We start from the raw sequence: 26,779 nt of genomic DNA on the forward strand, positions 1-26,779 counted from the left end.
AGTTTAAAGGCAAGGAAACTGAGGGTTTATTAGACATTAGATGATTTCCATAAGTTCGGAGCTGGGCTCAAACTAGTTGAAGTCTCCTGGCGCCAAGACCTACCTTTGTCTTCCTTTCATCTTCCTGTATTAATTAGCAGCTGTCGTAAATAAAAGGAACCCAGACACAGCCGGTGTTTACACACATAGTGGTGTCTGGGTTTCAGGCAGAAGCAGCATCACTTAGCAGGACCTCGGTCAGGGGATTCGCAGATCCCTCTTGCTGTGCTGTCCAGTGTCATGGCCACTAGCCACAGGTGGCTAATTACATTTAACTAAAATAAAATGAAATGAAAAATTCAGCATCTCAGTTGCCACCAGCTGCATTTGAGGCATTAAATAGCCACCTGTGGCTGGTGGCTCAGAGTGGACGGAACATAGATAACACTTCCATCATCATACAAAGTGTTACTGGGTAGCACTGCCCGCTCAAGACTTTGGTCCAGCCCATGGCATTTTCCCATCCGTGGTCACCTGCGCTATCTGTTGACAAGTGATGAGTGCTGGGCCTGACCTGCCAGCTCCACTCTCCTGTGACAGTAGCATGTGTGTGTCCATATACTTCACGGTGTGCTCACTTTTTCTTCCAAGGAGGAAGTTGGCCGGATATGGAAGATGGAGCTGCTTAAAGAATCGGATGGGCTGGGAATTCAGGTTAGTGGAGGCCGAGGATCAAAGCGCTCACCTCACGCTATCGTTGTCACTCAAGTGAAGGAAGGAGGTGCCGCTCACAGGTGACTAGTAACTCTCCCCCTTTCTCTGCCTCCTTGTCCTCTCCCTGCCCTTCCCTCGAGTGCTGGGACTCTTCTGTCTGGTCACAGACCTGGTACTTACAGTTCATAAGGAAGATGCTGGGCACAGAAGGAAACCAGGCACGAGCGGTTCTAATTAAGCACCTCTGAGCACAGGCAGCGGCCAACTGCTGGGGACGCTGTAGGTTCTGCCAAACCACGGAGGAGAGATTGGATTTCTTTCTAGTCCAGTTTGAGTTTCAAGAGAATTGCTTATCCTGACTTTGGAGGTGCTGGTGGCATGTGGTTACTTGTCAAGGCCGTGCCACGCAACAGACCACCCCATTCTGGACATCTAGCCATCTTGCCTCCCACAGACTGTGGCTGGTGGCTTGGGAAAGTGATGGGATTTAAATAGACTGAGTCTGGATTTGTAGGTCAGTCGAGATTTTTTTCTTTAAACAGAGGTACTGGAGATTGAACCCAGGACCTCGAGCATGCTAAGCACATGCTCCACCACTGAGCTATAGCCCCCACCCCCAACCCCAGTCTGTTGAGATTTGATGCACACTTATATGTGTGTGTCTCTGTCATGCAGATGGGGGGGGAGATAAATGAGAATTTTTCTTCTCATAACCTAAAAACAATTCACACTCCAAAACTTCTTTTATAACCTGAACAGTTGTCTGAAGCAGGAAAGGGGATGGTGCTTAGACAGAGCATGTACAAAGAAGAGGTCCATGTCGAGTTAGAGGGATGTACTTGTCCCAAAATGTAAGGCACTTCCTTGCCATATAGCTAATTGCTTCTATATACATGGGGCGTCTCCTATTTGTGAAGCACAGTAGGGTGTGTATATATGTTGGATGCCCACATCTATATAGTAGTCATTTAAAGGTAGGGTTTCACTGATGAGGGGGGTGAATCTAGTCTGGAATTAGTGTTCAATCCAGGTACCCTGATATTAAGAGGGAAATGGCAAACCATAGTGGTATTGGTCTGCCCAAGTCCAAGAGGGCACAGGGGACATGGAAAAATATGTCTCATGAGGCTTAGTTGAAGGAGCTTGCAGTACTTAGTCTGAAGAATAGACCACTGAGAGGGCCAGGGCACAGACTGTCAGTGTCTCACGCTCATCTGTCCCATAGCTAGAGACAACGGGCAAGTGCAGTTAACCTTATCTCTGCCGGAGTGATCTAAGTGGCAGTAATTACTGAAGGATTAAGGCCTTAGATAGTTCGTGTCCAGAAGAGCATCATCACGCTTCCCAGATGTTGTATGTTTTAGGGAACTTTCATCAGACAGCCATTTTCCCATGAATCCTGGGTCTAGGTTCTAGTCTGTCTTTGGAAAGTTGGCAATTAGGAAATTCCTGTGCCCAGAGATGAGCTTACATAGAACTGTTCATGTCTGTTTTCCATGTGAGCTATTTCTAATGGGTCTCACCATTTTTGTACACCCTTACCCTGGATTTGTGTGTGTGTGTGTGTGTGTCTTGGTGTATAATTTACATGTGGGGAATTCTAGTTAATAACTGGAGATGAGAAAGATGGAATTAAAGAGGGAAATAAAAATGAATGGGGACAGGGATGTCTTCGTGGTGGTGTGGATAAGTAAACCCAGGGACACTGGCCATGATGTTCTGTTTTCCTGAAGCCTTCTTCTCCATCCACACTTTTCCTTGAAATTCTAGTTTGTTTGTTCTCTTATTTTTTATTTTCTTATTCCCCTTTTCTTTCCATTCCATGCAACTTCTGGGGTTCTTAGCGTTTCTCTGCTTTCGGTACTTTTGAAGGGCAGAAAGCAGAGGCTGTCGGAAGTCTCTGGTGCCTCCTGTCTTCTGTTAAAGGCTGAATTCATAGAAAAGATTATGATGCAGGCCCTAGAGGACGCAGACAGAGAGAAACTGGTGAGGTAGGGGAGGAGAGAGAAGTTGGCTTATGCACTGAAAGAGGGCAAGGCAGGCAGAGGCTACAGACCAGAGAGAAACAGTGGGGTGAATCTGGGACTACTGGAGACGAGCATGGGTCCCAGAGCAGCATCCTGGGTGCCGACGTAAAGCCCTCGGAGATGATGGTGGAACCTGGGCTCTGGGTCTGCGTCTCTCAGCCTCACCAGATTGCCCATCCCATATTTAGCAGTGGTGATGGAGAGCCTCTGGCTGCTTTGGGATCGTGGGAGACCAGACCATTGGAGGCCCAGTGGGAACCCATAGGACGGCTGACCCACCACAATTGACCGGGCCTGCCAAGTGCTCTGTAACAGTCTGCCACCCTTGACCGACTCTAGGGCAGGCAGACCCCGTGACCACTGGGTCTCCTGCCAACCCAGTGGGATGGAAGCTCCAAGTCATTCACTTAATTTAAAGGAAATAAAGAAACAGAACTTACTTGTACACCCATGTTGTACACCAGGTCTGATACCTGCAACAGGGGTAACTCAGGCACTTTCTTTGTTTTTTTCTGTTCATCCTTCTGCTTATGAAGCGTGACTGTAGGGACACGTAGGGGAAGGAGGCACTGTGAGACTTTACCCTCAACGTCCTATAACTCTTGGGGGACAGGGGTTACAGACACATGCAGTGCAGTGTCACAGGTGCCACAGAGGAAATCTGGGCAAGGGTGTGTCCCCTGGGAAGAGAGAGGGCCCCTGGGTTAGAGAAGGATTCCTGGTGAGCTCAGGATACCTTTGCCCTTTTGGGGCTGAGCTCAGAGACTCAGCTGATGACTCAGTCGCAAGGGCAGGATGGCCGGTAGGACCGAGAAAAGGATGACTTAATGATCCTAAAACCGAGGGGTCTTGCTTCCTCTATCGTGTCTCCGCCTGGATGGGAGACATTTCACTGACACTGACCGGGGATATGGTGGTGACCTAAGAATGTGCTAAGTGACCATCTGAAATCACAAAGGTCCTCACTACCCTAACTGGGAATCTGGACCCAGCCAGACGGAAGGATAAAGCCGTCCTGTCCCAGCTGTCTCCAGTTGTCCCGACTTCTCCGATTTTACCTGTCCCCTCTCACAGGCCTCCCCAGCTCCAGGGAAAGGGCCCTTCTCAAGCCCAGAATGTCTTGACAAGGGTTTTTTTTTTTTCCCATCTCCATTTCCTCAGGGACGGCAGACTGTCCTTAGGAGATGAGCTCCTGGTAATCAATGGTCACTTACTAGTCGGGCTCTCCCACGAGGAAGCTGTGGCCATCCTTCGCTCTGCCACCGGAGTGGTTCAGCTGGTGGTGGCCAGCAAGGTAGGTAGTTTTTGTTTTGTTTTGGAAACTATTTTAAATGGTGGTGGTAGTGAATTTGGTTTTGAGCCCTCCCCAGAGACGCCTCCCCCTGCCCCACTGCCGCCTCACACCCCCACACGTGTACTTGTGTTTACCTCAGGCCATTCAAGTACCCAAGATTATACAGCGCAAGCCCACAAGAGGCCCTTAGCTGAAGGGCGTTTAATTATCTTGCTTTCCTTTAAGGGTCTTTATAGGTATATCCAGGAGATGGAAAAGCAAAAAACAGTAATAGGACTAAGGAAAAGGGAAGAATGGTAGGGTGGGAGGAAGGGCTGGGGGTAGAGAGAGTAGCAACCGCCCCTGGGGCGGGGGGAGACCAAGGAGGAGACGTGGCTGTCGGGGGACAGCAAGGACTGGGGAGGGGCGTGGAGATGTGCGTCTTCCGGGTCCTGAGGGCAGAAGGTTCGGGCCGGCTGCAGGCCGGCTGCAGGCCCTGGCTCTGACTCACGGCCTCACGGAATCCTGTTTGTCCAGTCACCCCCGTCCCTTTCTTCCTCCTCACATGGCCCAGCGGGCAGAGCTTCAGTGGGGGCTCCCATCTCGAGGGGGCCCTGATGCTGTCATTTCTCGATGCGCAGCGCTGTCCGTCTGTCTGTCGCTCCCCTCCGTCTCGCTGCCACCTCTTCTTCACGAGGCCTCGGGCTGGGGCTTCTTCCACCCCCACCCCGGAGTGTGTGAAAACAGCGCCGAGGCCCGGGGGCCCCCTCGGCTTTCTCCCCGGGGTTTCTCGCCGGCCTTAGAGCACTGGGTCCAGGCGGCAGGACCCCACAGCGGCGTGGCGAGGAGGAGGAGGAACTGGGCTCTCTGGTTCTGCTCTGCAGACTCGTGGTGCTGTTGGTGAGGCCGCGAAAGGGCCCAGAGGACTGGGGAGCTAGTGAAGGGGAGCCACTGCGTTCCGGTTCTTCCCGGTTCCAGTTCAGGGCAGAACTGGTGGTGTGAGGCCGCCGGCCCTGACGCCTTCACGTCAACACGCTCCTGCCAAGACGGCTAATTTTCCCCCCGTCACCCCTGATGTTACCTTTGAATCTAGCATCTGCAGGTTTTATATATTTCCTCCTTAGACTGCAAGGTCTGTTGCCCATTTGGGGAGTGTTTAATAAATAGATTAGAAAAGTATTTTGGGCTATCTGAAAAACCTGCTTTCTTCCCTTTACACCATTGACCCTAAGTCCTTGACCTAGACTCTCAGGCTGGCCGTTAGAGTACAGAGCTTCGGCAAAGACTCGGCAGGAGGAGCTGGCGTTGAGGCCCTGCGGGCAGGAGCTGAGACATTCTCCATTTGCAGGCCCCCTCCTCCCCTCCCAGAGATGCTGTGGGACACCCGGCATCTCCTCCCTATTGCTGGGGAAGGAGGCGAAGCCAGGGATGTTCTCCATCAGCCTGGTGAATCGCACAAGGAGGGAAACACAACAGGGGAAGGAGAAGCAAGTTCCTCATTGGGCCAGATGTGCTGGGAGTTTGAAATGTATTATTGGTTCTTACACACGTACACACACACGTACACACACACGTACACACACACAGTCATATATTTGCATGGCCCACCTCCCCACAGTCTGCAGCTTAAGAACGCAGACATTATATCATGTCCCCCAAACCTTTATTTCTATGCTGATTTCTGTCTCCTCCTAGTTTGGAAAATGGGGAAGAGAAATCTCCTCTACGTCAGCCATTATCCACAAAGAAAACAGAAAATAAAAACCAAAAACGGCCACTCATAGGAAAAGCCATAATGAAAAGGCACCCATGAGATTTCTGAAAACAGACCTCGATGCCTGACCGACATCTCACTCAGTGGCTTGAAGGAAGAAAGACACGTGTATCAGGTGCCCACTGGGTGCCAGGTGCTGCTTACCTGCTAGCTCATTTAATTCTTAAAATAATCCCAGGAGAGAGCTATTCGTTCTTTCTATTCAAAGGATGAAATTAAAATCTAAGGGGTTAATTAATTCGCCCAGAGGTCACAAAAGTAGTGGGAGGCAGGAGCAGGTTTCAGCCTGGGTCCACTGGGCTGAGGAATTCTGTGCTTCTTCCCAGACACCAAGCTGCCCAGGACCAATGGGGTTAGAAAACGGTAGTGTTTCCTGCCAGAGGCTTTGGCATTTAGGGACACTTGCTGGGGTCTTTGTAGGGCCAACAACATCCAGGGCCAAGGAATGGGGTGTCCATTCTCGTCCTCAGTCCGTTGGCTCTTGGCTGTCTGTCCTGAGCTACGGCCCTAAGTCTGACCCAGCGCTCGGAGGAGTGACACCTTTCACTGCTGCCATGTGCTGTATTTACAGCTGGGCGATGCTCTGCTGCAGCAGCTGCCTGCTGTTTGTTCCCCATCTTAATCCACACCATCCAAGGGGCTCATCCACGGAGGAGAAAAGAGAAGTCGGTCCTTAGGCACCTCTTGACAGCTGTTCCTCTTTATCCCACAAGAGCAAGTCATTGACAGACTTCATTTCTGTCTTAATGTTTGAAGAGAGGGAGAAGAGAAAAAGAACTTTTGACTTGCTGAATATAAGGAATGATAAAAATATAAATTATGATTGTAGATAACAGTCACCTGGTCACAAGACGTCAAGGCATCGTTTTGGAAACACAGCAGTTACTTTCCTCACGTTTCCACACAAGTGAGTTGTTTGTGTATACAGAGGAGCTTAGAAAGTCCTCGTTGAATGAATAAAACTCCGAATATCCAAGTTCGTTTCGATATTCCTAGAAGTGCATGCATAGCAATACAGATTTCTCTCATGCTGGGTTTTTTTTTCACTCTTGGTTTTTATTAACAAGGAATATGTATTTATTATATCTAATGAAAACCCAGAAAAAATATACAGAAGAAAAACTAGATAAAATCTTTGTAATACCGCCAACAGTACTATCCATTAACTGGCGTGTCCTTCCAGACAGGAACACGTACGTGTGTGCAAAACACACAGCGTTTTCTTTTAAATGGAATCAGACACAGGGAGGCAGAGTGTACCTGGAGGCTGTCCCACCAGGATTTAAGTGCCAGCGCCGCCCTTTAAAAGCTGTGTATCTTGAGCAAGTTACCATATCTCTCTCAATCTCTGTCTTCTCACTTGTACAATGAGAATCAATAACTACTTCATGGGGTGTTAGGAAGAGTAAATGAACCATGAAAGGCTCTGAACAATGTAGTTGGTCACAGTGAGCACATGGAGAAATGTTTGCCTTTATGGTTATCACATATTATTACATCCAGTTCGTTATTACATCTGCTATTAATATGGTTATGACATGTTATTTTTAACCTGCCTTTTCACTAAGCAGCATACTGTAAGAACTCTTTCCACGCCAGGAAGCCCATTTCTATAGCACTGTTTTTAATGACTGTGGAGTATTCTGTCCCATGGCTGTGGGGAAACTTACCCAGAAGTTAGGACCTTCATTTCTTTTTTTTTAAACTCTTTTTCTATTCATGGTTGAGCAGAACTGACATCACAGAAGAGGACTCAATTCACTTTTTCTTTAATGACTCTTTTTCCTTTCTTCAGGCAAGGTCTAAAAGTATGGTCTTCACTATTACTGATCAAAAATGAATGAGTTTCAGGTACCTTGAAGGGAGAATCTACCTCAAACTAGTAACAAACGTCACTGTCACCAGGTGCCAACTCACTAATAGTTTGTAACGTCCTTTTTATAAGATGGGTATTTTTTGTTCTCTTCTCTGTCCACCCCCAAGGAATATGATGATCAAAACTTTTCACCTGTTTCCTTCCTTGTAGAAATTGCTGGTGTGGGGGAAGGAGCTGAGGACACACGGCTCTTTTTTCTGGCCTCAGATCGGCCCTGGAGCCCCGTCCCTGGCCTTGAGTTCTGTGTCATTTCCCAGGAGAGCTGCTGGCTCCCGTGTGCACCTCATTTGTCACTGGGAATGTCACGTGGCCTCACTGATCTCACCTGCCTCCCACAACTGTCCTGACCTTATCTGTGTATAGGAGGGAAGGCTGTATGGATGAAGCCCCTTTTAGAGTCTGCTCTTAATGGATTCTGACTCCACGTATTCTTGTTGACCTTCAAAAGTTGTGCAAGGGCTGCTCTCGCTGAAAAGACATTATCAGTCTCTGACATTGTGATTCAATAAACAATCTAATCTCTTTCTAAAGAACATAGGCTTGTGAGCTGAATGATGGGAGAGGGGAGGATGTGATGGATATTTGAGCTCTGAGCCAGACCTGGGGACACAGCGCTGTGTAGAAGTGATGTGAAGTTTGGAGAGCTCTCAGACAAGCAGGGCAGACAGATGAGTGAGACACACCCAGCGAGGCGATAACCAGCAGAGGATGTTAGAGAAGAAAGGAGGGGCAGATGGAATGCCTCCAGGGGAGATTCAGGAAGGCTTGCAGGAGAGGGTGCTCAAGATTTGCCCAAAGGGGCCTTAGTCATGAGAGGACAGTGGTCTTGGCAGAGGGAGCTGCTGATGGAAAAGTCAGCAGAGCAGGGGTGAGCCTGGCATGTTTGAAAGTCACGGTGGCTTGAATGGAAGGGGTGGGTTGGAGGAAAGGATGAAGGAGGAGGGTAGCTTGGCGAGCTACGTCTCTAAGATGTTGGCCTGTCAATGACGGGGTTTAAACTATATCCTGAAAGTGAGACAGGGCAGGGCCTCAAAGGATCTTAAGTTCAGGGACGTTAGGTTGCCCAGAGAAACATTCATTTAAGAAGCATAGATTCACCAGGGGAAAAAACTGCTTTGGTTCCATACCCCTGACATTTGAGGTAACCTTGCAAACCTGGAAGTACGGAACATACATTCCATATAGTCTTTGGATTGGGAGCATGTGACCACCCACAGGTGACTCTGTTAGGTTTTCCTTGACCTTGATGCCATGGGGTAATTTGTGGGCCTTTAATTCTGTCCCTGTAGGAAAGCTCTGCAGAGGACCTCCTCCGGTTAACATCTAAGAGCTTGCCTGATCTAACCAGCTCGGTAGAGGACGTGTCCTCTTGGACTGACAACGAAGACCAGGAGCCAGACGGGGAGGAGGACGAAGGAGCCGGCTTGTCTTCTGTCCAGGGAACAGTAAGTGTGCCTGGGGTTCCCCGGGCTGGTCTGCTAGAATGATGTTTTCCCGAAGACATGGGCGCCAGGGCCAGAGATAAAAACTTGAGATGGATAGTGTGATGGAGACCAGGATGGGAGAGGACCACAGTGCATCTTTTTATTTTTTTGTCAGAATCACCCAGAAAAATCTATGAGGATAATACTTTTAAGGAAAAAAAAAATGGACACTGTAAACAGGATAAGAGAGCAACAGGGTATTAAGTTCAGTGTGTCTGTCAGTTTCTAGGATGTCTAATAATCTATACTAGGGTTTTATTGCTGCTGCTTGATAGCGTGTTTGAAAAGTAGTTTGTAAATTTAAACTTAGAGATTTCTGGTTGAAAGTGGCGATTTCTGGTTGAAAGTGGAATGTTAAAATAACACCAAACCCATTCAGGCGAAGTTACACAGTTATGTCTTCTGATTTTAATCAAATCAGGACTTTTACTGGGCTCGTAGCTCTTCCTTACACTGCCTGTAACATGTCACGCCTTCACGGTCTGCTGTCACTCGTGGCCTGGCATTGAGTCCCAAGGGCTTGTGGTTAACTGTGGTTGCCTTGCGGCTCTGTGGTTTCCTCTTTGGATCTCAGATCTGACAGATGCATCGTTTTCAGTGTAAACCCTTGTTAGCTGTTGTTCCCTGTCCAACCAGCCCTGGGGAGGGTGCCTTCTTTCTGCTATTTGGAATCCTTACTCCTTCCCACCAGCAGTGAACCTAGGCAGCATGGGTAAGCATTGGGAAGTTAGTCTTGCTTATAATTAGGCCTTAGGGAAAAAAAAATGTATCTCTTATCACATTTATACAATATGATATTTTAACTTAAGGAAGACAAAGTTACTTTTCCCCTTTCTTTGTAGTCACTGGAGTTCCAGGGCCACTGGGTATGGTTGTGCAGGTTGTGGACTGCACAAATGTACCCCCACCTAATGGGAGCATCATTTACATTATGAATATCATAGGCTTTTATATTTATGATGACAGTTTTCTGGAAGATGGCGGTAAGGAGCTTGGCTCTAATAAAATCAGTCCATTAGGACAATTTTCCAGTAAAAGAAAGAAAACATCTTGAAGAAGGGGTGCCTTTTTGTAATTTGCCCAGAGGCCTTGTACAGCCCCACTGTTGATTTCAAATGCCGTTCCAGCTGCTTTTCTCTCAAAGGAGAGCTTTCTCAGAGCACTAAGCTGTGAGGCAGGTAAACCAGAGCTGAATGGATGGAGTTGAAAAGAGCAGTTTAAAGACAGCTGTGTGATTATTCCCATCTCTTTGTGTTATGACACCATTCAGTAGCCACTTTATCTTTACTTTTTTTCCTTAATTTTACTTTTAGCAAGGATAGAGACCATACCAATGTTCATGACCCCCGCTGCTTCCATGGCTGACCCCTGCCTACTTCTGTGACCTCACCTCACACCGAGCTCACCGTGCAGCCACCACACTGCCCTTCCTGCAGTCCCTCATGATGACTGCACATTTTTCTGCCACAGGACCTTTGCGAATACTATTCTGTCTCTCTGGAATCCTCTTTACCTGACTGTCTCTGATTCATGTTTTGGATCCCTAATGTTACTTCTTCAGAGAAACGTCCAGAATATATCCTATCTGTATTGTCTCTTAGCCCTCATACCCAGATCCTGTGACCTGCTCGTCACATTTAGATTTGTGATTATTTGATTAAGAGCTGTTTCTCCTATCCAACTGTGAACTCCATGGGATGTGGAAATGCAATGATTGGTTTGGGTTCCCAGTGAATCCCTAGAATTTAGCCAGTCCCTCTGGTGTTACGTTATTAGTAAATAAATTTAAAAACAGACAACAGACCAAGGATTCATCTGAAACTAAAGAAAAAATTGACAACAAAATTTAACTAGGTTTATCTACCGTAAGCATGGTTACTCCCCATAGCTGACTGCATCATGGCAGCCTCCGAGGGCTGATGGGGTGATATCCACATTCCACATTCGGGAGTGACCTACAGAGAGTCTCCCTGAATGAGCCTTGAATAGGCTGACCGTCTTGTGTCTCTTCCCCCACTGTTGTCTGCCCATCCTTCAAGGCCCAGGTCTCTCCGAGCCCACCCACCCTTCCTCCCCGTGACGCCCCAGCCCCAGGTACTCTCTGATCTCTGTATGCACAGCAGTCACCCTCTGCCCAGAAGGGGATGGTGTCTGGGGGGTCCGGCCGGCAGACTCCTCATCTCCAGCCTGACTCCGATATTCCCACCTTTTCCCACCAGACACCGTGCTCCAGCCCGGCGCCAGCCCACGGGCTCTCCCCTCACGTGCCCACAGTCTGGAGAGCTCCCCCGCCTGAGCAGGATCCCACCGCTCAGCAACTGGGCCCTGGGAGGACTCAGCCAGACTCAATGCAGAGCTCAGGAAGCTTGGGATTTAAAGAGAGGAGAAGGCTGCAGCCCACCTGCACCTCCTCTGATAAAGCCCAGAGCCAGTTGGGAAGGGTATAGCTCAGTGGTAGAGCCCGTGCTTAGCATGCATGGGGTCATGGGTTCAATCCCCAGTACCTCCAGTCAAACAAAATAATAATAATAAATAAATAAACCTAATTACCTCCTCCCTCAAAAACAAAGAAAAAACAAAAAGGCCCAAAGCCATTTATGTGGCACAGTAGTCTGTGGAAAGATTATGGTCCTTACATTTTTTTTTAATTTCATAATTCATAATCTCTCACAAAAACTCCAAGGAATTATGTGTCTAGGAATTTTTTTGCACTAAATATGGCTTTGATAAATGGGCCATTATGTGTTTTTTTAATTATAATTTAAACTTATTGTAGTTTTATAAATTTATATTGCTTTTTATAAATTTATTCTAAGTTATCAGTTAAATGAGTTGTTCTGATTATAAAAGCAGTGTTTCCACTACATAAGTGGTTTTTGATCTGAAAAAAAAAAAAAAAAAAAAACCAGAAAAGATAATACAAATCACCCGCAATACTACTAGTCAGAGACAGCCGTCTTTAACATTTTGTTATGCCTTTCTACTCGATTTTTTTCCTTAAGCACATAAGGATTTTTAATTCACTGCATAGTAACATACTTCTGAAACTTGCTGTGATCTCGGTAATATAATCACGAACATTTCCCCATGTCATGAAAGGGTCTTCTAAAACATGATTTATAACGGCTAATATTTCATAGCCTGGGTGTGCCGTAATTTATTTTACTAATTTTCTACCATAAATTCCATTTACATCAATCACAAGTATATTTAATTTTTTTCAAAATTGTAAAGAATTCTATATAGATCATCTTTGTCCATGTAGCTCGGTGCACAGTTTTCATTTTCTCATTTGTTTGAACAGCTTGTAGCAGGAGAATTGCTCAGTTCGAGGTCTTCTCCAGAGAGGTTATACTCGTTTTCACTTTGCACAGTGTCCGGGTCTTGTTATCAACAAGAGCATTATCTTTTAAAAGTGCGCCAATTAATCACAGATTGTTGTATATGCTTATTATTACAATTTTGCCAAAGGAATTTCAACGTGCTCTGTCATAGCACACTGTATTTGGGAAACGTGAAGTTGCCGTTAAGGAGAAACAAATGACTGTGAGCAGTAGTTCCCCCAAGTACAGGTTTCAGTGCTGGATTTCTGGGTTTCCCCATCATGTCACCCTGACTCTCATACGCACATCGTCGGTGGAGAAACCAGCACTGAACGTGCTTTGACAGGTAGTTCTGCCTTCCCTGTGCCCCGGACACCCCCTCGCCCCCACTTCCTCTTCCATTCCAGCCCCCTCACAAAGCGTCATGGAGGAGGAGACGCGTCAGCCTTGCCTGAACGCCCATCATCTGTCAGCCATTCTCTTGAGCTCTGGTTTCAAGCCAGGAGATCTGGGCCTGGACAGAACCCTGCAGGGCCAGGAAGTGGGCACGTGACATTTTCCCAGCTTCATAACCTGCCCAGGGTCTTCCCCAGTGGGCCTTCTAAAAGATGCTGAACTATAGAGAAAAAAAAATTTTCTTTTTGGTTCTGTGTTTACAATCCAAGTCTGTTTTATCATTTTTTTTAAGCACTAATGAACCACTTAAATGAAAGAAACCTGGTACTGTTTTATCAACTAAGTCATAAAGCCTTTTATTTCCCAGATGATAATGATTAAACCTGCTGCCAAGTTCCACTCTCGCATTGACTTTTCTTGTACCTGTAAGTTGCAGACGATCTGAGCACTTAGATGGAGCAACAGTAATACAAATGCTAAGGACCTGCCATGAGCACCTTTATGATTCATTTTTCATGGCCACAGTAAACAGCAATGAGATCTTCCTTTTAAAAAGCTCCAGCCATGCTTACAGTAGAACCGTATGGTGAATATCAAGTGTGAGGACTAGAGTCAGGAAAAAGAAAATGGGACAGTGACATCCCACAGTCCTTTGCATAATTGTCATCCATCTCAGTGGGGTCTGGCTGCAGAGAGAGGGCTCTCCCTCTCCCACCCACCACCACATCCAATATTAATGACTGACAGTTTGGTCTCAGAAAGACCTGAGTCTGGTCCCCTCCCCTAGACCAACTGTGGTCCTGATCCACCTGATTGGCCACTCTTTCTCAAGTCTTTCTTTGCCACTTTGTCTTCTGCTCTGCTGTGACCATTTTTAAAAGAGAATCTGACCGTGCCACTTAGTTTGAAGTCATTCAGTGGCTCTCAATCACACTGAAGTCAAAGTCACAACTCTTTAACGTGGAAGGCTGTCAGCCCCAGCCTGTTCGTGCTGCCCTGACGCCTGGATATGCTCCCGCAGCCCTAAACACGCAAGCGCACACAGACACACATGTGCACGCGCACACGCAGCGCTCTCCTGACACTCCTAAATCTGCCAATCGCTGCTCACCCCGCGTTTAGCATCTTCTGTTTTCTGTTTACTTGCTGCTGCGTATCTCTGTAGGAGAAGAATGAAAATACTTAAGTCTGTAAACTTTTAAAGTCAGATATACCTCTTTGGGCCACCAGTATCCAGTGAAGTACCTTGTATTCAATACATACTCAGTACATATTTCTCAATTATAAAGCTGTCTGTAGAGCAGTGGTTCTCAAATTGTGGTCCCTAGGCCAGCGGCATCAGCAGCACATGGAAATCTGTTTGAAATAAAAATCTTCAGGTCCCACTCCAGACCTGTTAAATCAGAAACTCTGAGGGTATTATCTAAAAATGTTTTTTAATAAGCCTTCCCAGTGATTTGGACTCAGGCTAACATTTGAGATCTTTAGAGCTCTCCAATAAAATGAGTGGCATGTTATTATTAGTTATTCCAGAAAGTGTATATCCTTTCCCAAGTGTAAATAATTATAGTTCCTCTTTTTAAAAATGAGATTTTTAAGGAAAAAAATTTATCTGGTGTTCTGAGAGAGCGGCTCTTTTTAAAATGAAGAGAGGAAGAAGAGTTTTAATATAAAATAGGTGTGAAATAGGTGAGATAACTTCTTAAGTGATTAGGAGGCTGTCTTTCCCTTTTTATATTTTTAACAAAAATTTAAAAAAAAGGAAAATGGAAGTAATGATTGTCTTTGCCAAATCTGCATTTGTCAAAGCTTAGCAGGGAGGGTTTTGTTTAGCACATCAATCAGCAGACCTGTATCCGGCTTCCTTTGTCATCAAGGGAATCAGTTCAAACATTTTTGGAATTGCCACTTTGGAAAATCTTGGAGAACTTCTGGTTAATTAGGTTTGAAGAAGGAATAAAGGACCTTATCTCTCGAAAGGAAAGATGAGACAAACTGGATCTTACGATTCTGTAAGTCTGATGTTGGTGTTTGATTCTTGTTTGGTTGGTGTCATAGCCCTGAGGTGTGAGAACCTGACTCATAGTCTTCTGGAAAAGCTAGCATCCTTGGGGGTAGGTGTTGTTTTCTACATGGAGAGAAAGGAGAGGCTCCCTTGTGTTTTATTTGATTGAATAATTGAGAAAGTAGCAGCTCTTCACTGTTCCCAGAAGTGTCTGGGCACTGAGGACTTGTACTGAAGTGTCTAAAGGGGCCGTTTCTGGTTGAGTCCTGTGTCCTGGGTGAGAAACTGTCCCCTGTTTGGGGCCTGAGCTAGATTTTCCTGGTGACATGAACTTAGAGGCTAATGTGAGGAACAGTGAATGCCAAGAGTGCAGACTTGTGATTAGTATTAAAACAGGAAGGTCATAGTGTCTGACAGAAAATCAGACCTTCACAGAGTGGAAGTATTCCTGCAGAGACACTGGCTCACGGCTCTCTGAGCTTTTTCTAAGGGGAGCAAATGTTCTTTCCCTAAAGCCTTGAGGAGGGGGTATTAAGACAGGCTGCTTATATGGGTAGGAGTGGGTTCTGCTGCTCAGTCTCGGGGTCCCTCTGCTTAGAGACGTCCTCTCTCTGCTTCTGGGTCCCCAACAGTCTTTCCTTCTCCTTGGGCTTCGACTTTCTACCTATCTAAGTTCAGGGCCCATCTCCTCCAGGAAGTCTTCCTAGATATACATATGTTTCATGCCTGGGCCCTCAGCGGGTAATACACACTGTATTGTCCTTCATGACCCTTAACATGGTTTGTAAAGACACAATTTATATCTGTGACTGTTTGCTTAGTGTCATCCTCCCCCATGAGTAGAGGATCGATCCATGGGAGCAGGGCCCATGTCAGCTTCGCTCGGTGTCAGCTCTCTGTATGATTAGGGATGGATGGTTGGACAGGTGGGCAGACACGTGGATGGCTGATGTTCCCTCTCTTGTTCCTTAATGCCCTTGCGTACCCCTCATCGTAAGGCTTGGTTATCTACCACTGACTTCCCCATGTCTTGCCCTGCACACCATGAATTTTATTTTATTTTATTTTATTTTTTGCAAAGCCCTTTACTTTTTTGTTTTTGTTTGGAGGGGGTAGATTACACCATGAATTCTAAATGGGCACAGCACATAGTAGGCATTTATTGTTTGTGTCCACAAACTAGAAAACGTGTCTGCCACTCTCTTCTGGGAGTTTCCATCTGGGATGCAAATACCAGTGATAACGTTTTCCACACAGAGCACGGGGAGAACACAGTGTCCTTTTCTTTAAAATAGGACATTCATGGTTCTACCTCGTTAACCAATGAGTAGATTTCTTATTTTTGTTTGGTTAAGCTTCGAAAGAAAGAGAATTTAGAACAGGGAATTTTTAACAAATCAACTACAACAAAGGACTGATATCCCAAGGGAGTTGGTGAAGTAGCCCATGGAATGTCAGTGAAAAGACAAGCCCAAAGGGCCCTAGGGAAGAGAGCACAGAACCATGAGTCTCAAAGCTGCAGGTTCTGGCACATAGATCTATAAAAGTCAGGGCTACCGGGAACCTTGGCATTTCGTAGGCTAGAAATCTGTGTGAGAGAGAAGACCGTTCTTCCCTGGACAGATCATGTGATGGCTCAAGGCAGCAGCAACGGTGAAGCAGAAACTCCTGGAAGGAAGAGGTGGAGGCACTTCACCAGCAGCTCAGGGGAACAGCTGTGTGTGGCCGATGCATAAATGTACACAGGCAGCTCCGCGCTGGGGCGTGAGTTAAACTGCGCAGGGAGGGGAGGTTCAGGCTGCTCCTCAGATCTCCAGCCTCCACACTGGGGAGCCTCAGTTGCAGATCCGAGGGGGTGGGGCCCAGGAGTCTATTCCTAGAAGCCACCTAGGCCATTCTGATGCTCAGCCAGATTTTGAAAAGCAAACCTGTGAAGGAGGGTGGCCGCCCTAAGCAGCAGCAGGTTTGACCACACGCCTTTGTTGGCCACATGGCAATTTCAGAGACGTGACACAAAGTGACAGAGCTCCTAAGAGTCTCCTGGCTGGGGGCTGGATGAGGCCCAGGGACCCATCTGTGTGTGCTTTGAGATACAAGGAGCTTTTAGGCCCCCAGCTGCCTCCCTCCTTCCTGCACTTTGGGACACAGGGAGAGAAGCCTCGGTGTTTGTGGTGCTTGTGGGAACGTTGGGAGTATGGCCCCCAGAGCCCACTCCAGATCCTTCATGAACACAGACTTGCTTGCACACCTTGGTTCTCGTTGACTTCACAGATGACTGGTTCCTGGTGTCTAGGCTGGTGTGGTTCATGCAGAAGCTGTGTTACTCCCACCACCAGCCCAAAGCAGGCAGGAACTCAGACTTATCCACGATTCCCCCGAGTTGTACCTTTTTCTCTCCACTGTCCCAAACTGTGAACGACCCTCTCTTTCCTCTGCGAGTCCTAGATTTCCCCAAGTAGGTCTCAGAGCACTTAGATGTTCCTTAAGCAACACTTTAGCTGGCTCAGGCCACGTGTAAGAGGCTGCATGAAACTCACTGCAGTGTATGGTGTTGCCGGAGAAAAATGAAACAGACAAGGCTACAATTACTGTTAGTCTAAGAAAATAAGATTTAAATTTGGGGGTGGTTTTTGTTTGGTTTGGTTCCCTACTTAAGGAGATGAAGTGATTATTTAAATAGATGGGGGGATGGGGTAAATAAGATAAGAATAATTATTTGGCCTGGATGCATTGCCCAGAAAACTGCTGAAGTTTCAATCAGGCTTATTCCCGTGACGCATTTTCTGGGGCCTGTTCCAACTCGTTACCTAGCTTTGTGCTGCATTTTCATCCAAGTGGCTTGTGGTTCTCAAGGAAGTAAACAGCTCAAGTGATTTGCATAGAAAAGCAAATACTGTAATCTACAGGCTCAAAGCGTGGTGGTCTCCAGAGTGGGGTGAGCACACCTGGGGGTCGCTGGGGAGATCCAGATGGTCCCTTGGAGTGTGGGAGGAAAGCATGAGAACGTGTATAGATTTTATCTCATTTTTAAATTGTTTTCCATTTTATGGTGTATTTTTACATTAGTACAGTAGCATAGGGTTATAATTTATGAAGCTCTGTTGGGAATGTCTGATGGCTGCCCAGTCTACACAGGCTGACATCACAGCATGGAGTAGTATGATGTACAGTTAAAGAAATCCCCTTAGTATGCTGTCAACTTTATCATCATCTTTTGGATTTGAAAAATCCCTTCAAATTTCAGTGAAAATAAAATATGGACCACTAGGACATGTAATAAAAAGTTTCTTTGCTCTCAAATTAATATCTTCCATGAAAATAACACCATAAGGGTCAAGAAATGACTTTGTCACTTCCAGTAAGTTGGTTCTGGTCGTGGGTATTCCATTACAGTATTCCAAGATGCTTTTCAGCCCTGCCCTCTATGATGAATTTTCCTCGTATAAATATCATCTCTATTAATTTAGTTTCACATGTCCTCTGGGAATGTCTATCTGTGGTCCTCACATTGAAACGTAAAGTAGAATATGAAGGAAGGTGGCAGTTCAGAAATAAAACTGAAATGAAAATTTCTTCTGCCACAGGCAGTTTTGCAGGGAAAAGCAGGATGATGTGGCTTGTTTGTGCACGTACATCGTACATAACATATCTTATGTGTTCATGAGCTTCGCTAAGCCTTTCAGGTAACAGAAATCCTTGAGATGTATGTGTCTTGAGACCTTACACGGAGAGGGTGCTGATACACAATCAGATTCTTACTCTCTTAAGAGAAACAGGATACCCCTACTTCATTTCAATTCCAGTTATTGTGCTGGGTTTGGGGTTTTGTTTTGGTTTTTTTTTTAGGAAAATCACTTTGACAGTGCAAAGATGAATTAGACAAATAGGCAATGTATGCTAGAAAAAACACACGCCTCACTTTAAAGACTTCATGAGCAGTGGAAGAGTTGGAGTTTAGGGGGTTTTTTTGTTGTTTTTTGTTTTTTGTTTTCTTCTTCACCTCATCGTGTGTAACATGGTGATATAGAGCCTGGAAATAAAAGCAAAGTGAAATATGAGAGATCAGAAGTTCCCCTGTGGAATCTGGGGCAGAGATTTCTCAAAGAAATGGAGCTATTTAAAATGAAAAGAATTCTCCCCACCTGCCCTCTATTGTTACTGTGTTTGCTTGCCCAGCTTTTAGTTTGCTGTTTGTTTGCTTGCTTTTGCTTGCTTAGCTCTTTCGATGGAGTTCAGTGAATGACATTCGCAGAAAAGAGAAAACCGTGCCTCTCCCTTCCGGTTCTTGCTCTTCCTCCTTCACCCGAGATATCCTTCCCTCTATGCCCAGCTGTCGAGATGCTGAAGCCCCTCATCCCTCAGAGACTTTTCCAGTTCCCGCAGCCTTCTGTCACGTCTGCTTTCTCTGGTTGCCAATTCCGTGTGTCTGCTTCTCACATTTTGGCACTGAAAAAATCAGAAAGTTCACCTCCTGATTGATAAAGGGGTAGATGTTTTCAGAAATTTGTTGGTAAAGCTGATATTCAAATTTATTTCCCCTAGAAACAAGCATGTTTACTGAATAAATATTTGTGGAATTCTCTTTTAAGCTAACGGAGGCAAGCAGATAGTCTGGGCAGTACCGCACCCCACTCTTCAGCTCCCAGAGCGGACAGCTCTGTTCCTTGATGACACTTTCCCCACTGACGCCAGACCCAGCCTCAGAAGTTGGTACCATGGCTGTGTAGCGTCCACAACCAGGTCGTGGTACCAGCAGACACTGGACTGTAGCAGCGTGTCCTCGCCATCTCCATGCTGAGGGCATGCTGGGTGCTTTGGGGGATACAGACAGTCTCCCTCTCTTACAGTATTTATTATATTCCCTAAAGAATGATTGTTATTGCTATGCTTTTCATGTTCCCCTCTTCTATATAATAAACCCTTAGGAGCCATATGCTATATTGACCTAGAGGAGGGATGTCTCATTCCTTCCGGGGACCAGGGAGCGCTTAGTGGATGGGGTGACATTTGACTGTTCCATAGGATTTCCACAGGAGCACCCACAGGAGTGGAAAAATAGCATGTACGTGGTCCACAAAGAGGAATTTTTAAGGCTTGTTCAAGGATCAACAAATAGTCCATTAAGTGCAAATGTTCAGCCTGTGTTTTTAGTTCCACATGAAGGAATTCTGACTTATTTTACAAGTATATACCAATGATGGTTTTAAAGTTGAGTGACAGGGTCAGAGTTTTTGTTTGAAGATTCCTCTAGCAGTGAGGTAGAGGGAGAGCTGGACTGAAGAAAGGTGGAGGGGGAGGGATGGAAGTGGAGGTCTTTGCTGCAGCCCCGCTGAGAAGTAACCAGAGCCTGGATGGAAGGAGAGGTGGCCGGGAGGATGGAAAGGCAGGAGCAGTGGAGGCCAGTGGAGGGAGAGAGCGGGGCCAGCCTGCCGACGGGAGCGCCGGGTCTGCAGCAGGGCTCCTTGGCGGTAGAGAAGAGCCAAGTTTCTTCGGTTTTTTCCCTAAAGGCAAGGCTGATCCTAAGTTTTTTTTCTTGGATAGTTAGCTAAGTGGGGGCACCCGGCAGCCAGGTGGAGGAGAGGGAGGATGGTCTGGAAGATGGTGTTATGCCCGCCTCCAGCATAAAGGGATTTTACTTTTTCTAAATGAGCGCCAGCAAGAAACCAGTTAGAACCTGACAGCCATGACGGTGCGGTACCTGAAAGGACTTAACCAGACATGACCTGATGCTCATTGTATTATAATTAGCATTGCGGTTTAGGCCCCCACCATGGGTTTTTCTGTGGACGCCATGGGTAAGGCCATGCACAAAGGGGCCAAACAGGACTCAGCATTCCAGGGACAAGAGCTGTCAATCAGTCAAGAGACCACCTCTAAGCGAGGGTAGGAGAGAAAGGGGAGACGGAAACTGCAGTGTTCCCTCCCTTGGATCAGCCCGCCTCCTGTTCTTGGAGGTGGACTTTTCCTTTGCTAAATAAATCTCTTAAAATCTTGTAATACACAGTGCACCATCTCCCGACTGTAAACCTGTCTCTCAGGAAGAGAAGAACCAGGGTCTTTACCTTTTGGGGTAACATTTTGAGTGGGGTTTTGCTTACCTTTGAACCCTCCTGCCTCCTGGCATCCACTCCTCCTCACTTACTGTTCCCTCTTGTCACAGGTTTCCTGGAGCCCAGTGTCCTCATACTGTGCTGGACTCTCCCACTGAGGGACCCACAGTCTCCCCTGACCCCTAAGAGGTCGCATCCTCCCAAAAAGCCTCTCCTTTCTTCTTCTGCAGGCCATTTTCTCCCCTTCCTTCCCCACCACCACCACCAAAGACTGAAAAAACAAACAAACCAAACGCTTTCCATTTCTTCCAAGTGGTATGTTAATAAAGCAATCCGATTAAACCAGTTTAAATGGTAGCCAATAACCCTATGACACTTAGCAAAGGATGTGCATTTTAAAAAGAGAATCCTTGTCATTTCAAATGAGTTTCTTATCAGGATCACTTAAAAACAAAATTTAAAAATAAAATCACAAAAGCCTGGCTGACAAAGATGTTTTGAGAGGAAATCCCGTGGTAGACCAGTGAGCCTTGCCTCCGGTAGCAGCTTCCTTAAGATCTCTCTGCTTGTCAGTACTTTCTCTCTAACTCTTAAAGTTATGTTTCCTCAAAAAAATTCTCAGGTCTGTCCATAATGACTTTGCATTGGGATGGAGGTGGGGAGATGGGTGGGGCTAGGGTATGAATTATTCCTATAGATGAGAGGTCGGCAGTTGTAAAAGCCAGATCATAAACATCTCAGGCTTTGCTGGCCAAACAGTTTCTGTTGCAGCCCTTCACCTCTGCCTTTGTAGTGCAGAAGCAGTCACTGGCAATAAGTGAGCTAACGGGCATGCTTGTGTTCCAGTAACACTTTGCAGAAACAGGTGTTGGGCCAGATCTGGCCTCCAGGCAGCAGTTTGCCCGACTCCTGCTGTGGGACATCAAGTGTGAGCCTGGGACTGCCTCTCCTGTTACTGCTTCCCCTGTGGGCTCCTCAGAGCACCGCTTTCCGGTCCGACTCTTCAGGAAGTACATTCCCTTAGAAATACATATCACTGAATCAGCATGAACTCAACACCACCCCTGGAAAACAAGAATTCAGAGTACAGCTCACGTTGAGCTGGAAAAGACAGAAGACCTTGGGGTACTGCCTGGGACTTAGCAGCCAACCAAGACTTAACCACAATGTCCTCAACACAACCAGTTACTCTTTTTATTTTTTATTTTTGTAATTTAATGGAGGTACTAGGAATTCAACCCTGGGCCTCACGCATGCTAAGCATACACTCTACCACTGCGCTCTATCCACCCCCCTAGTTACTCATCTAAAACCTGTCTAAATGGTATGTCCAGTTAAAACAACCTTTTTCTATTAAAGTAAGTCATAGAATCACGTAAAACTTCCTCTAAAATGTTTGCCTAGAAAAAAGGCACTGGAAGAATCTGGCCCGTTTACATTATCGCTGAATTGGATTTGACTCAGTGGCTCAGATAGTTTACCCCTTATTTTTTTTCCTGCCAGCCTTCCTGTTTACGTCTTAGGTCATTTTGCATGCCTTTCTTGGTTGATAGCTCTCTCACGTCTACTTTTTGTATGGCTTGAGATTTTCCTACAGACATACACAACCACCTCGATTTTATCATCCTGGAATTTAGGATAAAGCATTATCGTAGTCCTTGCTGCTCCGAGAGATATGTCCAAGGTGAGCAGCCAGCCAGCTCCTGCTGTGAAACAACCCAAGGGTCTGCCTTCTGTAGCTAGCCCCCAAGCCCAAAGCAGAGCTCCAGACCTCACAGTCTTATCGCTAGGTCGTGGGAACATGGCACAAGTGAAAGCTTCCTGCTTTGTAAAGAGTGTCTGTACTCGCCTCGCCTCAATTTGAAATCAGTACCAGGAGGGACGTGTGCAGATTCTCCTTCTTGCCATCCACATCTCTTGGTTTTTGTTTTTTTTTTTTCCTTGGAAGAACTGAGAATCCCTTGAGGACACATACAAACCCACCACAGGAGGGGAACACGTGGGCCAATAACTGATTACATTTCTGTGCCCTTCAAGGTGACTCCTTTGCCTCACCTTTCTAAGGGACCAAGAGATTTCTTTAATCTGTATGCATAAAAATCATCCAAATAATCGCCAACGGAGTGCATTAAGCCCATTCACATTGTTTGAGGATGATAAATGGGAGGAAACCGGAAATGGGCTCAGAGAGAACAAGGACAATATTATGTCGTCTGCGAAGCCACAGCCTACGAGCCTCGGTTGACATCAGCTGCTGCTTTTCTCCCAGCTGCATCGGCCGCTCCTCATGCACCAGAGCCTGCTGGGGGTTGGCGAGTTTGACTTTCCAGTTTCACTGTCTTCCTCTTCAGTCCTGAGTTAGCCTCTGTGTTGGAAAGCAATGAGTCTAGTGTAGCAGTAGGTCTGTGTTTTAATTTCTGCAGTCAACTCGCAGGCTTCCTGCGCCTTTAGGCTGATTTATTGTTGTTCCAATTCCCTTTTTCTGAATGGTCATTTCATTCCCAGCGCTGGCGTCTCTGATGGCCATCTGGTTCTCCTTTGGTCACTCAAACATCTGCCCCAGAGAGCTGGAAAATGAACTTCCTCTGGCAGCCTAAAAATAATCTCAGTGTGACTGAAGCATGAAAGAGAAATCACCACGCTCCCCTGTCCTTAAATACTGACCAGGGGGACGAACAGACACGGCTTCCTGGGGATTTGGAGCTTGGTTGTCTTCTGTCACATCTGCAGATTTTTTTTTTTTAAGTGTTGGGAACCGTAAAAGCATGGCATGAACTGGCTGTAACCAGTCCTCCTGCAGTTTTCCTTGGGATCAAATATGCTTGCTCAATGGAAATAGTTGGAGATAAAAGCCATGCTTTGCATGGTTTGTTTGTAAGGCTTCAGGAGTTAACTGAGAAGGACAGATGATGCCCCAGAGTTAAACATTGTATTAGTCACAGTGTGTTCAAGGAGGTCTCCTAAATGCTTTGGACAGCAGTTATAGGACATTTCTAAGTACCAGACTTTTCATTTGGACCCAAGGGGCCTGTCTCATGGGTAATGATGGTTTGTTCCCCACCTCCAGAAGACTAAAATTTGCCAGAAGCTAAAACTCAATCCCTATGCTGTTTCTCATCCAAAATTATTTCTAGCCACATTGTCCAGTGCAGTTTTTCAGAGGTTCTGCCGTGAGATAAAATGCCAACATAATAATGATACTGAAATAATTAAAATGCCAGCAAATTGAAATCCCCTTGCAAGTCATAATCCAAAGATGTTAACATCTAAAATCATTAACATCCAAACTTAAATTTCCTCGGCCCTTTGAGTTAAAAACCAAAGTACTTAGTGGCCTCCTTTGATCTCTCCAATTTCTTACTTTGTTCCATCTTAGCAAATGAGATTCTTGATGCTGGGTGCTGGGGAGAGATGGGTGTATTCAGCGTCTGCAGACTAGGCTGTTTTCTACTGGGACAGATATGGATCTTTTTGCTCCAAGAAAGTTGAATTTGTTCAACAGCATGTCTCTGTGTGCTTTACTTTTTTTTTTTTTAATGAAATGCTAATAGACAGAGTAAATGGACCCACAGTGGTCTCAAGTCTTTGGCCCCACATCCTTGGCATTTTGAAAAATGAGCCAATCCCTAGCACCTGGACCAGGGAAAATTTTGTTTCCAGGACCTTTTTCAGTGTTGCCAAAGACCACATCAAGAACTTTAAAAAAAAAAAAAAAATGTCTGAGATTTTATACTACAGTTTCATGGATGCTGGTAGAAGACATGAGATTCCTGGGTCAGCGACAAATGACTTTATTACTCATAGCACAGCACATAGCCTGTGGCTTTCTCTAATCCCAGCTGAAGATTCACTCTCAGTCTAGAGGTTCATGTTTGCATAATTTCCACTCCCCCCTGCCAAGTCCCATGAGAGTGATGCAGAGGGCTCAGGTGGGTGCGCACACAGTGGATTTGCGTCACGGCAAACAGGAGCCCTGAGTGTAGGCAACCTGAACCTTTTGTGATGGGCTGGAAGCAAACTTGACTGCCCTTTGCTCCAGAAAGAGACATTTTCTTTATTATACTGGGCAGTAAACAAACCAGCCCCTTCCTTCTGAGACCACTATCTCTAAACCTTCAAGGCTATTCACCCAACAAACATCCTTGAAAAGAAAGATAATCCAGAGTAAAAACAGCCTATGCCTGTGTCCACAAGCTACACAGAAATGGAAGAGCCTCAAGGAGAACGGCCTCCCAAAGCTATAGCAGAGACTTAATAACAGTTAGTAAAGGTGAGCTGAGGATGTCCATCAGTCAATGGCCGTTGTTTGGAATCTATGAACAGGAACTCAAACCCACTGGCAGCAATCTAGCTCCCAGTCTGGGTGTGGGAAATCAACCTGGTCCTACTTAAAGTGCTTTTCCTTTATATTCAGAAGCTTCTTGATTTGCATTTGCACTTTGAGTTGAAAGCCTCCTCCTCCCCGAAGGACTGCGCTGGGTGTGGACTGTGCCTCTGATGGGGCTGCCAGTTCCCAGGAGCAGGCATTTTCAGTCCTGGGCCACCTCTCCCATCTCCATGTCTCTTGGCATAGACGTGCTTAGCCTGGAGGAAGCTGCATCTCTCCTCCCCCATGTATTCAGCTGGAAAAACACCCTCTGCAGATTCATGAACCAGACCGGCTGCTGGCGATTCTGAAGCTTGTGTCCCTAATGAGCTGGTAAGGGCTAATGCCTCTGCCACCTGCTTCTCGAGATTTGTCTTTCCCTGGGTTTTGAATATTCCAGGAGTAGCATTGCCTTCGGCTACGTTTGTTGTTGATCTTTTGGAGGAGGCAGTAATTGGCTATGCCTCCAGTGCTTCATATCTGTCTTCTTTTGGACTCACTTAAGTTTCTCTTTAACTTTTCTTCTTTCAGTGAAGACTGCTTTCTTTTTTCATGGCCTGGCTTGCTAAATCTGTGTGCCTTTTTTTTTTTTTTTTTTTTTTTTTTACTTCTCCTGTTCCTTTGTTCTCTGACTCAGGGTTTGTTGTTGTTTGTTTGTTTTTTCCTAAAGTACAATTCTAGATTCTGTCACGTGGGGCCCATCACTGTGAAAGAGCTGGAATCCGTGAGGCCTCTGTTTACTAATGCCGCTATTGTTCTGCTGCACCTTGACCGCCACCACCTCCGAGCTGGCTAATTCCACCCAGGAGATGTCCTCCCACCAGAACAGCGTCAAGTTCTGGCTTTTTACCGTCCTGCCCGGCTCCCCTCTGGGATGTCTGTTTGCTTTCATATAGTCCTAATTTAATTTATCTCCCAGGCCACTCTTGTTGGGGCAAACAACAACAACAAAAATCTTTGGCCCTTTAAAATTTACCCAGGAATTTGTTCACTCTCGCTGATCTTCCTCACCCCTCACCCTTGAATGTGTCCAGACTCCAGACTTCCTGATCCCTGTTGGTATAGCTGTTCCAAAGCCTCTTGCTCAGGCCCTGCATCTGCACTTTATAAATCACATCTCTCACTGTTTTCCGGTCCTGGGATCCCCATGGTGTTGGTGGGGGGGGGGGGTCGTTGCATTCTGTTCTCTGTGGTTTTGCCTCTCTTCCTCAGTTACATTTCCTTAGGTCCCAGTCCCTCCCTCAAATCTAGGAATAACTGCACCTCCCACTTTTGTGATGCCCAGTTGAAGAGTCATCGTTAGGAACTGGCACGTGTTTTTCCCTTACCCATCATGCTGCCCTGGACTCCACCGTCTCATCTCCCCTTGATGTCTGTCCAGTCTGTCGGCTAACATCTCATCCTTTCTTACAAGGAGGTGGCTCTCTTCCTCTCGATAATAATCACGTATTCTTTATTTTTTTTTTCTTCCATTGCTCCTGTTCTCAGGCCAGAGTGTGTTCTCAAATCCTC

At 46.2% G+C, this 26,779-nt stretch overlaps 1 protein-coding gene across 4 annotated transcripts in view; it reads left to right on the forward strand.

The window, feature by feature from the left end:
- PDZD2 (PDZ domain containing 2) overlaps positions 1-26,779 on the forward strand; it is a 339,218-nt gene that overhangs the window by 255,122 nt on the left and 57,317 nt on the right. For 3 of the 4 annotated variants that reach the window (XM_031443609.2, XM_031443618.2, XM_031443633.2), the window contains 3 exons: positions 631-773; positions 3,882-4,014; positions 8,933-9,088. In XM_031443609.2, coding sequence (XP_031299469.2) covers positions 631-773; positions 3,882-4,014; positions 8,933-9,088 — 432 coding nt within the window. Of the gene's footprint in view, positions 1-630; positions 774-3,881; positions 4,015-8,932; positions 9,089-14,561; positions 14,859-26,779 lie in introns of those variants that run through there. The other variant, XM_064479812.1, reaches the window with a different exon arrangement.

Source organism: Camelus dromedarius, chromosome 3, assembly GCF_036321535.1.
Source record: "Camelus dromedarius isolate mCamDro1 chromosome 3, mCamDro1.pat, whole genome shotgun sequence".
In the NCBI taxonomy this organism is placed as follows: Eukaryota; Metazoa; Chordata; class Mammalia; order Artiodactyla; family Camelidae; genus Camelus; species Camelus dromedarius.